The 13,287-nt window shown below is 60.3% G+C and overlaps 3 protein-coding genes across 3 annotated transcripts in view; 2 read left to right on the top strand and 1 right to left on the bottom strand.

The window, feature by feature from the left end:
- The window catches only part of LOC110390697 (GTPase IMAP family member 8-like), a 685,191-nt gene that overhangs the window by 547,017 nt on the left and 124,887 nt on the right, over positions 1-13,287 (top strand). The gene's annotated exons all lie outside the window — the stretch shown is intronic.
- CSPG5 (chondroitin sulfate proteoglycan 5) lies at positions 902-5,978 on the top strand (the record flags this gene model as incomplete). The annotated part of the gene is given in 4 exon segments (XM_021382138.1): positions 902-2,165; positions 2,883-3,071; positions 3,526-3,598; positions 5,600-5,978. Coding segments are annotated over 4 exon segments (1,682 nt in total), but the record flags the coding sequence as incomplete, so codon positions are not given.
- On the bottom strand, positions 6,341-13,220 carry LOC110390726. Its single transcript, XM_021382181.1, has 3 exons — positions 11,656-13,220; positions 6,798-11,429; positions 6,341-6,698 (listed from the first exon to the last, which is right to left on the bottom strand). Exon 2 carries the CDS (start codon positions 10,686-10,688, stop codon positions 9,699-9,701), a length of 990 nt encoding a protein of 329 aa, XP_021237856.1. The 5' UTR covers positions 10,689-11,429; positions 11,656-13,220; the 3' UTR covers positions 6,341-6,698; positions 6,798-9,698.

Here is a 13,287-nt window from a genome sequence, read left to right on the forward strand (position 1 = left end):
TGGGCGGGGGGCTGGGGGGGGCGGCGTGGGGCCGCAGCGGGTCCCCGCGTCCGCGCTGCAGCGGGCTCGGTCCCGTTCTGTGTGCGGGGGGTGGGGGCTGGATCCCATTGCGGGGCTCTGGGGGGGCACGTCCCATCGTGGACGAGGGGTCCGCGATCGCCGTGCACGCACCCGGACCCCCCCGCACAGCGCCCGGTCCCACGTTAGGGAGTGGATCCCATTCTGTGTGTGTGTGGGGGGGGGGCTGGACCCCATCGCGAGAGACCGGATCCCACTGCAGGGACCGGGTCCCGCTCGGGGAGGGGGGTCCGGATCCCGTTCTGTGTGTGTATGGGGGGGGCTGGATCCCGTGATGGGGCGGGGGGGCCGGGTTCCCTGGCGCGCAGCTGGATCCCCTTGCAGAAGCCGTGATCCTCCCATTGCAGGGCTGGTCCCGCTGCAGGGGATGGGATCCATTGCTGTGTCTGTCGGGTGTACGACCCCGGGATTTTTTTTTTTGGAGGGGGTGTCTGGGCCCCCCGCGTGCGGCCGGATTCCTTTGAGAGGGGCTGGGTGCCACTGCAGGGGCCGGGACCCTCTGCACACGGGGGCTGGATCCCGCTGCAGGGGAGGGGATGGATCCCATTATATCCGGGGGGGAGGGGCTGGATCTCATCATGAGTATGGGGGGCTGGATCCTCTTATATGTGGATATGGGGGGGCCGGGTCCCCTGCGTGCTGCTCCGTCCCCTGCAGGCTGTGTCCCCCTTGGGGGGGGGGGGCAGGTCTACCCCCATTGCCGTGCATGGAGCCCTGCGAGGGCCGCGTGGCACCGGGGGTGTCACAGAGCCGTGCTGCGATCCCTGCGGGCGTGGGGGGGAACCGCCGCGAGTGACACCGCTCTGTCCTTGTGCCCCCACAGCGCCCGAGTGGCCCCCCCGCAACGGCAGCGCAGGCAGAGCCTGGGGGGGCCCCCTACAGAGCGGAGCCCCCGCCACCACCAACAGCACCGACCCATTGGGACCGCAGCTGGAGCCGCCCAGGGGGGGCCCGGCCACCGCCGACCCTACGTTGGGGTGCATGGGGTGCAGCGGAGAGGGGGCCCCCAGCTCCGTGCCCCCCATGCCCGATGCAGCCCGGGACCCCCAGCTCGGCGTCACTGCGCCCAGCGATGGCGATGGCGGCGCGGTGGCCCTGGGCAGCCCCGAGGATGTCGGCAGTGGCGAGCAGCCCACCAGGGCCGGCGTTGGGCCCACGGAGGGGCTGACACCGGGCCCCCCCGGCCTCCCCAGCCCCAGCCTTGGCCTCTCCAGCTCTGGGCCCAACCTTGACCTTCCCAACCCCAGCCTCGGCCTCCCCAGCCCCAGGCCCACCCCTGACCGTCCCATTCCCAACCCCAACCCCGACCTTGATCTTCCCAACCCCAACCCCAGCCCCGGTATTCCCACTCCCAACCTCGGTCTTCCCAACCCCAACGTCGCCCTCTCTAGCCCCAGCCCGGGCCCCGGCACCGAACCTGACCTTCTTCCCGTGGCCGAAGACTCGGAGGTGTCCGTGGAGCTCCCCCAGCCTTCCTCCAGCCCGGCCCCGGCGCAGAGGGCCCGCGGCCGCACGGACCGCACGTGGTTGGGCGCTCCGGAGTCCATCACTGCTGCCCCGGGCACAGCGGAGCCGCCCGAGATCATCGACGTTGACTACTACGATGTGTTCGATGGCGGCGAAGGGCCCGGGGGCGGCCGTGGGGCGGGCGGCGCGGCGCAAAGGGAACCGGGCGGCGCGGCGACGCCGTGGGGCCTCCACGAGCTCTACGACGACTTCACGCCCTTCGACGAGGCCGATTTCTACCCCACCACCTCCTTCTACGCCGAAGGGGATGAGGAGGAGGAGGAGGAGCTGGAGGAGGACGAGGAGGAAGAGGAGGAAGATGGCGGCCTGGAGGATGAGAATGGCTACAGGCCGCCCGCCTCGGCCGCGCCCCGCGTCCCGCCGCCCCCCAGCCCCACGGAGGGGACCCCCATGGCGCGGCCGAGGCCCGGGGAGCGCGCGGTCCCGGAGAACAGCAGCGAGTGCCGGAGCGGCTACGTGCGGCACAACAGCTCGTGCCGCTCCGTCTGCGACCTCGTCCCCAGCTACTGCCACAACGGCGGCCAGTGCTACCTGGTGGAGAGCCACGGCGCCTTCTGCAGGTACGGGCCGGCCCAGCGCGGGGACGTGTTGTGCTGCGCCGTGCCCCATAGCCCCCATGGGTGTCCCGTAGCCCCCGCGGGCATCACATAGCATCATGGGTGTCCCATAGCCCAGTGGGCATCCCGCAGCCCCAGCGAGCATCCAACTTTCCTAGTGGGCGTCCCCAAGAGCGGTGGGCATCCCCCGGCCCCGGTCAGTGTCCACTAGCCATGGGCGCATCCCCACGGGGGACGCGGGGGTGTCCCCAGGGTGCTCCGACCCACAGGAGGGTGCAGGATTAGGGGTGATGCTTGACTTCCCCCAGCCCCATCGGTAACACGGGGGCACTTTGCTCCCTGCCCCATAGCCAGGGCCGCGTCCCCTTCCCATGGCCGCAGCGTGGGCTGTGCCCCCCCCCGGCCGGGGGCTTTCTGCCAGGAATTAGGTCAGGGCTGCGCGGATGTGGCTGCGGCCGCAGCGCCCGTCGGGATTGCGCCGGGGAGGGCTCAGCACGCGGGGATGTGACGGGGACACGGTGGGGATGTCCCCATGGGTCTCTGCCATGCCCTGTGTGGGGCTCGGGGCACCGCAGCCCCATTGCTGTGCCCGGGGGGGGGGGTTCACCCTCTACGGGGACACCCATTAATCCCCTCCCCGCCAGCCGTAATCCCCCGCAGTTGTCCCCCGTGGGTCCCGGTGCCGGGGGGTGACCCCGTGACCCCCATGTCCCCTCGCAGGTGCAACATGCAGGACTACACGTGGCACAAGGGGACGCGCTGCGAGGCCATCGTCACCGACTTCCAGGTGCTGTGCGTGGCCGTGGGCTCGGCCGCGCTGGTGCTGCTGCTGCTCTTCATGCTCACCGTCTTCTTCGCCAAGAAGCTCTACCTGCTGAAGACGGAGAACAGCAAACTGCGCAAGACCAAGTGAGCGGGGCGACCCGGGGGGGGGCGGGGTGCTGTCGTCGTGTCCCCCTGCCCGGTGACATGTGGGGACACGGGGACAGCGGAAATGTCACCGTGCTCCGGTGGGGTTTGTCCTTCCAGCCGTTTGGATGGGCACCGCTGGGCGCCTGGGGGCTGTAGGTGTCCTCTGCCACTGTGGACACCACTCCATGGGGACACTTGGGGCGCAGTGGGGTCAACCCCTGCAGCCGCTGCCTCATATCCCCCCAGAGCCAGGCAAGGAGAAAGTGCTCCCGTGGGTCACTAACAAGCTCTTAATTAGCGCTTGGCAGGGCCAAGTGTAATTAGCAGCGGAGCCCGTGCCAGAGCCTGGCTCCTCGGCTCCTGTCTGCCCCTGCACTCCGTGAGGACCCCTCAAAAATAAACCCCAGAGCAGCTGTGGGGCGCAGCGCTCACCCCCACGTCCCCCCCGCAGATACCGCACTCCGTCCGAGCTGCACAACGACAACTTCTCGCTGTCCACCATCGCCGAGGGCTCCCACCCGAACGTAAGGATCCCTCCTCACATCCCTTATCCCATCCCTTATCCCATCCCTTATCCCATCCCTTATCCCATCCCTTATCACGCCCCTTATCACATCCCTTATCCCCCTGGGCTCGGGGGTTTGAGGGTGGTGTGGGGCTGTGACGTCGCTGTGCTGCGCCATGTGCCCATGGTGTCCCACCTGTGCCCCCCGGTGCCATTGCTGGGTGACGCTGGAGCTGGGGACGCTCTCTGGGATGCAGTGGTACGATGGGAGCAGCGCTGCAGCCTCCCCCCACCTTTTGCATTGCCACAGAGAGAAGCGCAGCATAGAGCCCTCTAACCTCGGCCCCATAGACATTTTCCCCCTGGTTTTGGAGCCATTCTAGCACCATAGTGCCTGCAAGTGACCCGGCAGGAGCCTTGGCACAGCCCCGGGGTGGATTCGGGACCAACCCTCACAAGTGGGTTGGATCTGGAGTGGATTTGGGACTGCTCCCCACAAGTGGGACCATCATTTCCCATGCCTCTGTCCCCACTGATATGCCATGGGTTCGTTCCCATTGGTGCCTAGGGACTGTGAGCCCTACTCCGGAGGGAACAGCGATGGGAACACCCCAAGAAGGGGTTCTGGGGCTGAAGATCCACTCCATGTTGTATGGACATTCTGTGACAAGGTGTCCAAGCACAGGGGGGTGACATGGGGACAACGCCGCTGGTGGCACCCCTACCCGGGATGGCGACCAGACGCTAATGGGACACAATAAAACCGACACGTGGGACTCCTGTGTGGGGTGACTGCTTGGCACGAGGGGCTGCGACACAGACCCCATGGGTGGGAGGGGGACAGCAGGGTGGCAGCCAGTGATGGTGGCACATGGTGAGCTGGGCTCAGGGTGCTCCAGTGCTGAGCTGGGCACCATGGGGACACCATGAGGACACTGTGGATGCACAGTGGGGGCACCATGTGGATGCATTGGAGTCCATTGCCTGCACTCTGCCCTTGCCATGAACACTCCATGGGGACCCCAGTGCCATGCCATGAGCTGGGGGATGTGTTCCTCCTATAGGAGGTGTGAGGTTGCGGTGTTGGATGTGATGTTGGGTGCATCCTCAACACACTAAACAAAGATGGGGAAGGAGTTGACCAGTGATAGGGCTGGGAGCTGCAGGAGGGCAGATTGAGAGGAAAGGAAGGGATCTTTCATAATGGGGACAATGGGGACAATGGCTCATCCCTGCTGGTGTTTGAGGTCAGGTTGGGCTTTATGTTGGGTTGGATTGAGCTGGGTTGGGTTAGTTTTGGGTTGGGTTGGGCTTTCGGTTGGGTTGGTGTTGTGTTGGATTGGCTTTGCGTTGGCTTGGGCTTTGGATTGGGTTGGGCTTTGGGTTGGTTTGGCGTTGTGTTGGGTTGGCGTTGTGTTGGGTTGGCTTTGGGTTGGGTTGGCATTGTGTTGGGTTGGCGTTGTGTTGGGTTGGGCTTTGGGTTGGGTTTGGCTTTGGGTTGCATTGGCGTTGGGTTGGCGTTGGGTTGGCTTTGCGTTGAGTTGGGCTTTGGGTTGGGTTGGGCTTTGCGTTGGGTTAGCGTTGTGTTGGGTTGGCTTTGCATTGGGTTGGCTTTGGGTTGGGTTGGCATTGTGTTGGGTTGGCTTTGCATTGGGTTGGCTTTGGGTGGGGTTGGGCTTTGGGTGGGGTTGGCCTTGGTTGGGTTGGGCTTTGGGTTGGGTTGGGTTGGGCTTTGAGTTGGGTTGGCTTTAGGTTGGGTTGGCTTGGGCTGGGTTGGCTTGGCTTTGGGTTGGGTTGGGCTTTGGGTTGGGTTGGCCTTGGTTGGGTTGGGTTGGATTGGGCTGGGTTGAGTTGGCTTTGGGTTGGGTTGGGCTTTGGGTTGGCTTGGCTTGGCTTTGGGTTGGGTTAGTATAGATGTGCCCATGTCAAGATGGGCTCGGAAGGTCCCACTGTCCCATTCTGTGCTCACAAGAAGGAGACCACCACCACAGCCGTCCCCCTGAGTCTCTCTCTCCCCCAGGATGACTCCAGCGCACCCCACAAGCTGCAGGACCCGCTGAAGCCTGGCCTGAAGGACGAGGAACCGCTCAGCATCCTCAGTGCCGCGCCGGAGGAGGGCAGCAAGGGCGAGCCAGGGGGCTGCGGGGTGCCCTGCCTGCACAACAACCTGGGGTAGGGCGGGGGGGTGACACATTTGGGTGGCATTTGTACAGAGGGTCCCATTCGTGGCTGCGCCGTGTCGTCGGGTGTTCGCTTTGTGCTCTGTGTCTATTGCTTGGGTCCGTTCCGCGCTGTGATTTCTAAACCTTTGCTGTTCCGCCACTGACTTTTTTTGTACTTTTACCCCCCAACACTTTTTTTGAAATACGAGTGAAAACAACAACAAAAAAATGGAAGATCTTGAAATAAAACTTTTTTTTTTTTTTTTTAAATTTAAGCCTCTTGCCGGTGCCTGCACTCTCCCTATCCATCGGCCCCTACCCTGAGTAGCTCGGTGTCACCTGGTGGTGATGGCCCCTCCCCATCCCTGTGTGGCCCCTGTACACCCAACTCTGCCAGGTGTGTCCCACTGGAGCCATGGGACAGTGGGGGACATTTGTCCAAGTGCCTGGGCTCTGTCCCCACACCCATCCCTGTTCCCATCCCTGTCCCATTCCTCATCCTTGTCCCTGTCCCCATCCCTGTCCCCCTCCTTGTCCCCACCCCCATCCTTGTGCCCATCCCCATCCTTGTCCCCATCCCCATCCTCATACCCATCTCTGTGCCCATTCCAATCCCTGTCCCCATCCCTGTCCCCATTCCAATCCCTGTCCCATCCCCATCCCATCCCAGCACAGGGTCCCACTGCGAGGTGTGGCTCGTGGTGGTGTGGCCATCACTCCCAGCACGCTCTCGGTCCCCTGCCCTGCTTGCTGGTGGTGTCACCCCTCTCTGTCCTCACCTGCTTGTAGGATGCTGGAAGGGATGGCAGCCCCGTGTCCCCAGCAGGATCTCACTCCCCAGGCAGCTCAGACCCACGGAGAATCCCATTTTCCACGCACGCTGCAGCTCCCGCCATGGCGACAGCTCCCAGCCGTGCCTTCACTTGGGCAAAATTCCTTCGGTGGCACTGGTGGCACCTCGGGAGAGAGGAAACAAAGCAATTAATAATTCCCCCCATTTCCTGCATGGAGCCCCAAATTCCCCTCCCCATCTCACACCCCAGAACCCCATCTCACCTGGGGCTCTGCATCCCTCGCTGTGCCTCAGTTTCCCTCCTGCTGCCAGCTTTGCACTCACTGGAGAACGGAGGAGCACGGTGATGTTCCCGCAACACAGGGACGGCCCCAGGCTCCATCTGATTTCATGGCCCCACGGAGGAATGTGCCTCCTCTCGTGCACAGAGCCTCAATCAAAGTGCCTTTATACGGTGAGGCGGGGGACGGCTATTAAATTTAAATGCTTGGTTGGCTGGCAGGGAGGGGAGCAGCCCTGGCACAGAGGGGTTGGCACGGGCACCGTGTTTGTCCCCCTCCCTCCGCTGCCCCATATTCTCCTGTGGACACGTACTGGGATGGGAGCTGTGACCCCAGGACAAGGATCCTTTCTTCCCTCGGGCTGCCTGAGACAAAGCAGTCCCAGTGATGTACGGGATAAGGAGGTCGGGCACGTGGAACCGATCCCAAACCCAGCCCCTCCCATCAGACCCATTTGTGGTCTGATTTTTGGGTGGCCCCGTTTGGAGTCAGGGGTTGGACTCGGTGATCCTCATGGGTCCCTTCCAGCTTGGGATATTCTGTGATTCTATGATTCTGTCCCTGGGAGCCGTGGGACCTCATCCACCTCCACGCAGCTCCCGGTGACACTAAGACACGCTGGGGAGGACACGTGTCCCACATGGTCCTCCTGCCAAGGCTGGGCCAGATCTTGGCTTGCAGGGTGCAATGGGAGCCCCATGCGGTGCTGCAGAGCGTGGGGATGTCGGCGCTGGGGGCAATAGCACCAATTACCCCATTGCTCTCGGCCTCACCGCAGCAGGGAGCGGGCCCGGTATTACACTGAACCTGCACCGGGTTTAGAGAGAAGAGAAAAGCAAAATCCTCTTAGCTGGGTGAACTGTAAAACGCTCAGCGTGGGGAAGAACAGCTGTGCATGTGTCTGTGGATGCTGGCAGGGCTCTCGTGATGGCTTTGAGCACAGCGGCCCAGCTTTTGGTGCATACCGTGCTGCTGGGGCTGGGGCTGGTCCTGGTCCTACTGGTGCTGGTGCTGGTGCTGCTGGGGCAGGGGCAGAATGGGGACAAAGGCAGAAGACGGAGGGGGCTGAAGGTGGAGGATGGGAGCACCATGGCCATGGCCAACACGGAGAGATAACGGCGGACAAGGAGCCTAGGAAGGCGGGCTGAGAAACGCAGAGGAATGCTGCGAAAGCTGTGATGGGAGGCATGGCTAAAGGTGAAGGGAAGAAAGAAACTGGCAGCTCTTCAAAGAAACGATGTGAACGGCACCGCTACGAGCGGCCCCGAAAGGAAGTGTGGTGGGAAGCAGCTTGGCTACACCACAAGCTCTGTGCTGAGCTTGAGCTTGAAAAAAAGGTTTAGAGAAAGTGGGAACTGGGTCAGATTACTAGGGACAGCTACGGGAGAGGCACAGGCACGTGGGGGATCGGAAGGGCTGCGGCACAAACTGATGGGAATAGTGAGCAGCATTAAGAGGAAGGAGAGGGGATGAGGTGTTGGGGCGGTGGGAAGGAGGGCTGCCCAGAAAAGGGCCCCAGCATTCGAGGTTTTCAGTGTATTTAAAAAAAAAAAGAGTTTTGAAAATGTCTGCTTTGCACTTTGCACCTGGCTGCTTCCTCATTTCTCGATTCATGCTCTCGATTCTTGATACGACGTTCTCTGAACGTTGCTCAGGCCGTTATTACATTAATTAGAAGCCATTTTGCAGGAGCACCTTTGAAGGAAGATCTCCTTTTGGTAGGTGCTACAAAAACGCAGCACGACAATACGGCTCTTGCCTAAGAGAGCTCACGATTCAACTGCAAGGCAAGAGACGGCAGATGGAGACAATCTGCTGGGGAGAGGAGCACAAAGAGGCAGGGAGAATCCCGGCTGGCGCGGAGGGCAGCAGCTCAGCACCAACAGCACTGGGTGCTTGGAGAGAGGGAAATCGGGGATTTCGGGGAGGGTTTGGAGGAAGAGGAGGAAATTCTGCTGCTGCTGGTTCTGAGGGGTGAAGCGGGACCGGAGAGGTGGATTGAGAGAACATTGAGCGTGAGGGGGGTGGAATTCTTAAGGGTAGATGTGGCACTGAGGGATGTGGTTGGTGGGCGTGGTGGGTTGGGGTTGGACCTGCTGATCTTAGAGGTCTCTTCCGACCATAATGATTCTATGATTCTACAAATGGGAGAGGACAGAGAAATGGAGGGATGGGAGAGCTCCGTCAGCAATGGGGGAACAAGGAGGACAAGAAGGGAGGACAAGAAGGGAGAGCCAGGTGCTGGCACAGCTGCCCAGGGGTGGGGGTCACCATCCTGGGGTGTTCCAGAGCCCTGGGGAGGTGGCACTGGGGGATGTGGGCAGTGGGCGTGGGGTTTGGGATCTCAGGGGACTTCTCCAACCTGAATGGTTCTGTTCTGATGATTCTACGACAAGAAGGGAGGATGAGGAGGAGGAGCTGCAGGGAGGAAGGCAGCATGGGGCAAAGCGAGGAAAGGAGCTGGGCGAGGCTAAGGAGAGGTGTGAAGGAGAAGGATGAAGGTGGATGCAAAGGGCAGCGAGTCCAGCAAAGTGCTCAGAGAGCCCCAGGGAACGGGGCCGGGCGGCTTTTCCCTGCCTGTGATGCTCGGCTCTGGGAGCTTCTGCTGTCCCTCTGCTCGCAGCAGTGCTCGCATCGCGGCAGCTCCTGCTGAGGTGGTTTTGCTGCCACATCCCCGCTGCTTTCGGCACGTTTCCTGGGGATTTTCAGTCTCTGCTGGAAAAGGGCCTCCTGGAGAGCCAGCAGGCAGCTTGCTTCCAAATGGCAACGTGAATTGTAAAGGCGACCTGAAAATTGAATCAAAACCATATACATATATATATTTTGCTCGCTTTATGAATGCAGTAAATTATTCTTCGTGGCCACAGGCGATCAGCAAACAAGTCACGGTTGAAAGTAGCAAGGGATATTCGGGTTCCACATGAGCAGAAAGCGTCTGAAGGGGGATGAGGGGGGAGGAAGGGGTGCCCAGCAGGGCGCGAGGTGCGGCAGGATCCTGGGAGAGGTCTGGGTGAGCTGATCCCGGCTGGCAGCAGGTGCTGCACGCCGCACCAGCTCGCCGTGTCCCTCAGGTCTGGCGCTCCGCTGTCTGATCAGAAATGTCAGCCCTTCCCCTCCATCCTCACAAGCTCTCCTGCTCTCGGCTGGAGGCACAGCGCAGTTCTGTGGCATTTTTCTCCTACCTCTGCTGCACGCACAGAGGGAGAGGTGTGTAAATCTGCAGATAAACAGGCAAACGGTAAGACTGTTTTTAAAGGAAAGAATAACAAGCTTTGCCCTTCCTATTAACTGTCTGTGTTTGCCATGACCACCCCAGGGAGCGGCTCTGTAAATCCCTGCAGGACTCGGGTTCAGCCACGCTGCTTTTCCCAGCCGCTGCCGAGCTGAAGTGATGGGAAGGTGCAGGCGTGGCTGCTGCTTCCCCACGTCTCTCTGCATTTCGGAACCGGTCCCTGATGCAGACGGTGAGGTCCTGTGCCCCATTTCCAGCTGGCACTGCGGAGAGGCGAGCCCAGCAGTGATGCATTGCACTGGGAGCTGGCTGCAGCCGGCTCTGTGATTCTTGCTCATTTGCAAGCTGGAACACTCACATCGAGTATTCATGCCGTGCTGATGTGACAAGAAGCAGCCAGTTTTCCCGCAGTTTTCCCCCACTTTTCCCCATTTTTTCTTACAGAGAAGGCAGCAGAGGGCTGAGGATGGGCACGTGGGGCAGTATTTATGCAGCAGCAGCAGCATCCCCGTCACGGTGACAGCTCGCTGCATTGCTTCAGAGCAACCCAGCACCTGGCTCAGCTCATCCATTATTCCTCCAGCTGCTTTTTGCCGTGTCGGGAGGGCTGACCCCCCCCAGCTCAGGGGACACTTTGCCATTCCTTTTGTCACCCCACCATTGAGCCGGCCCAACAGCTGCTCTCTTATTAACCTCTTCTGGCCTCGCAGCACTAATGATCTTTTGTGGCTCGAAGCATTACTAAAGCATTTAGCATCCGATCGGCGGCCACGGAGATGTCTGCAGACATGGGAACCCTCCCACTCCGGTTCGATGCAGTGTGATTTGTGCACTGCAATCCAAAGAGATGGGAACGTCCCGGGGAGCGTGGCAATGGGAACGCAGGCAGCTCGCTGCAGCAGCCACAATCGAGGGAGGTAAATCAAAGTGCTGCTCCCCAAAGATGGCTTTCCACACGCTCACACCAAGAAGCTCAGTGCTTTTAGTTATCCTTCCCAGCCACGCTCTTGGGAATCACCTCGAACACTGCGAGACTGATCGTTTTGATTTATTTAGTTGTGTTTTTTTTTCCTGCTGTTGGTCACGAATTGCTTTCTCGCCGGTGGTCTCACATAGCAGAGGAGCTCAATTGTAAGCAGCATTGTTACCTATGGATGCCATATGGCTCTTCCGTGCTACGCTCACAAGGTTTGCTGCATTGTAAGTACTGCAGATAAGCACGGAGCAGATGGAAGGGAAGGGGCAACAGTTCCAGCAGCAAAATCCTCGCTGCCTTCACGCGGTAACAAGTCACGAAATGTGCGAAGGAATACATTAAGAAGGACAAGAGGTGTTTCGAGAGACACAGCTGTACTTTGCATGCGTCTCTGGTCCTCTTCCCTCTGCAAAGAGAAACAGACAAGATTTTACATTTCATTTACATGGCACCGAGGGTTCTGCAGCTCCTAAAGGGACGTGTTGTGGGGGAGAGAAACACGGCGGTGCAGCCAAAAGGACAGCAAATGCCCTATTTACAGCACAGGAATGATGCCCGGCAGAGAGCTCAGGGGTAGGGAGGTCCCCAGGCTCTGCCATGTCCTTTCAGTGCTCTCTGCTTTGGGGACAAACCTGGGGCTGGGAGCCAGCGCTGGCCTCTGTGGGAGGGATGGAGCTGCTTCCCCACGCCGAGACCAGACCAGGTTCCAAGCTCTGTCTGATGTGGGCTTTGGAAGGAGGTTTCAGCTCAAGCTTTTCCAGAAACAGAGCCATTGGAAGGGAGGGAGGAAGCACTTTCTCAGCTCGGTCACTGGTTGGGAGGCAAGAAGCAGGGGCTGACACAAGCAGGGGGTTCTGCAGCAAGGAGGGACTGCAGGCGGATATCTGGGGCTCTGGGGCTCACCCTGTGCAAGACAACATTTTACAGATACTGCATATCTGAACACTGGAAATAAAGAGCAAAGTACCACTGCAGGGGCTCAATCAGACCTCTGTCAGCCCACCCCCTCACTGCAGCAAATATCCAGATCAGAAGATGGGAGAAACTTGGGGCTAAGGCTCTGCATGGTCCCAAATCTCCTTTCCTACACCCCAAAAATGTGCATCTCAGGCATCCCCTGGGCCGGTGACAGCCCTCAGAACACCTCTCTTCCATGGATCTGTTCCCTTCTCCCATCAGTAATTCCCCCGAGCTCCACACAACTTTTCAACAGGGACAATCTGTGGTTTTTTGGAGCGCTGCACTGTGCCACACATCCCCTCGCTGCCACACAGCATTGCCCATTTATCAGCATCGTTGGATGCCCCCTAATGCTCACAGTGGACAAGGCAGCGTGGGGCCCATGCAGGGCCTGCACAACGCCCTCAGCCAGCAATCCTCACTCACAGCACAGAACAGAAAGGTTACAAAAGCAAAGGCAAGGCAATAACACGGAAAAGCGCTGAAAAAGAATGCAAATTCAGGCAAAAAATAGCTCCGTGCGGTTCAGATGTTCACGGTTGCTGGCTGTAAATGAGCTGTTACCACTCAGCAAAGCAGGGAGCTGCCACTGCTCTGTCTTTGAAAGAGCCAAATGAAGGCTGAGCAGCACCTGGATGTGACGGTAACTTGGTCAGAAACATTAAGAAAATCAGAGAGCCTTCCCCAGAATGGCAGTGTGCCACAGAACCCCACGGCTGGTGACCATGGGTGTGCTGCTCCATGGCACCGGGTGCTGGTCCATGGCTTGGGGACCGCTTGGAGGCCCTAGTGCTGAGCCCTAACGACGGCTGAGGGTGCCCGGGCTGCGCCGGGGACAGCGCTGCCAGCAGGGGGAGGCGGGGATCGCAAAATCACCGAATGTTTGGGTTGGAACAGAGCGTAGGGCGCTTCCTACAGCAGGGACGTGCCCTTACGTCCCTGTCCCTCAGCGTGTCCCTCAGTGCGTCCCTTCAGTGTCCCCCAGGGTATCCTCAGCCCCTCAGTGTGTGCTTTCTGTACGTCCCTCTGTCCTCACTGTCCCTCAGTGTGTCCTCTCAGTGTGTCCCCTCAGTCCTACAGCGTGCCTCCCGGTGTCCCCTCAGCGTGTCCCCCTCAGTCCCTCAGCACGTCCCCCTGTCCCTCAGTGTATCCCCTCAGTGTCCCCCCAGGGTATCCTCAGCCCCTCAGCGTGTGCCTTCGCTATGTCCCTCTGTCCTCAGTGTCCCTGTGTCCTCTCATGGTGTCCCCTCAACCCCACAGTGGCCCGCAGCGATCCTGGGAGGACGACATGGCGACTTGGGTGG

This window comes from Numida meleagris, unplaced genomic scaffold (genome assembly GCF_002078875.1).
Source record: "Numida meleagris isolate 19003 breed g44 Domestic line unplaced genomic scaffold, NumMel1.0 unplaced_Scaffold180, whole genome shotgun sequence".
Taxonomy (NCBI): Eukaryota; Metazoa; Chordata; class Aves; order Galliformes; family Numididae; genus Numida; species Numida meleagris.

Coding starts and splice junctions, on each gene's coding strand:
- LOC110390726 (XM_021382181.1), bottom strand. CDS start 10,688: ATGGCAAAGTGTCCCCTGAGCTGGGGGGGGTCAGCCCTCCCGACACGG.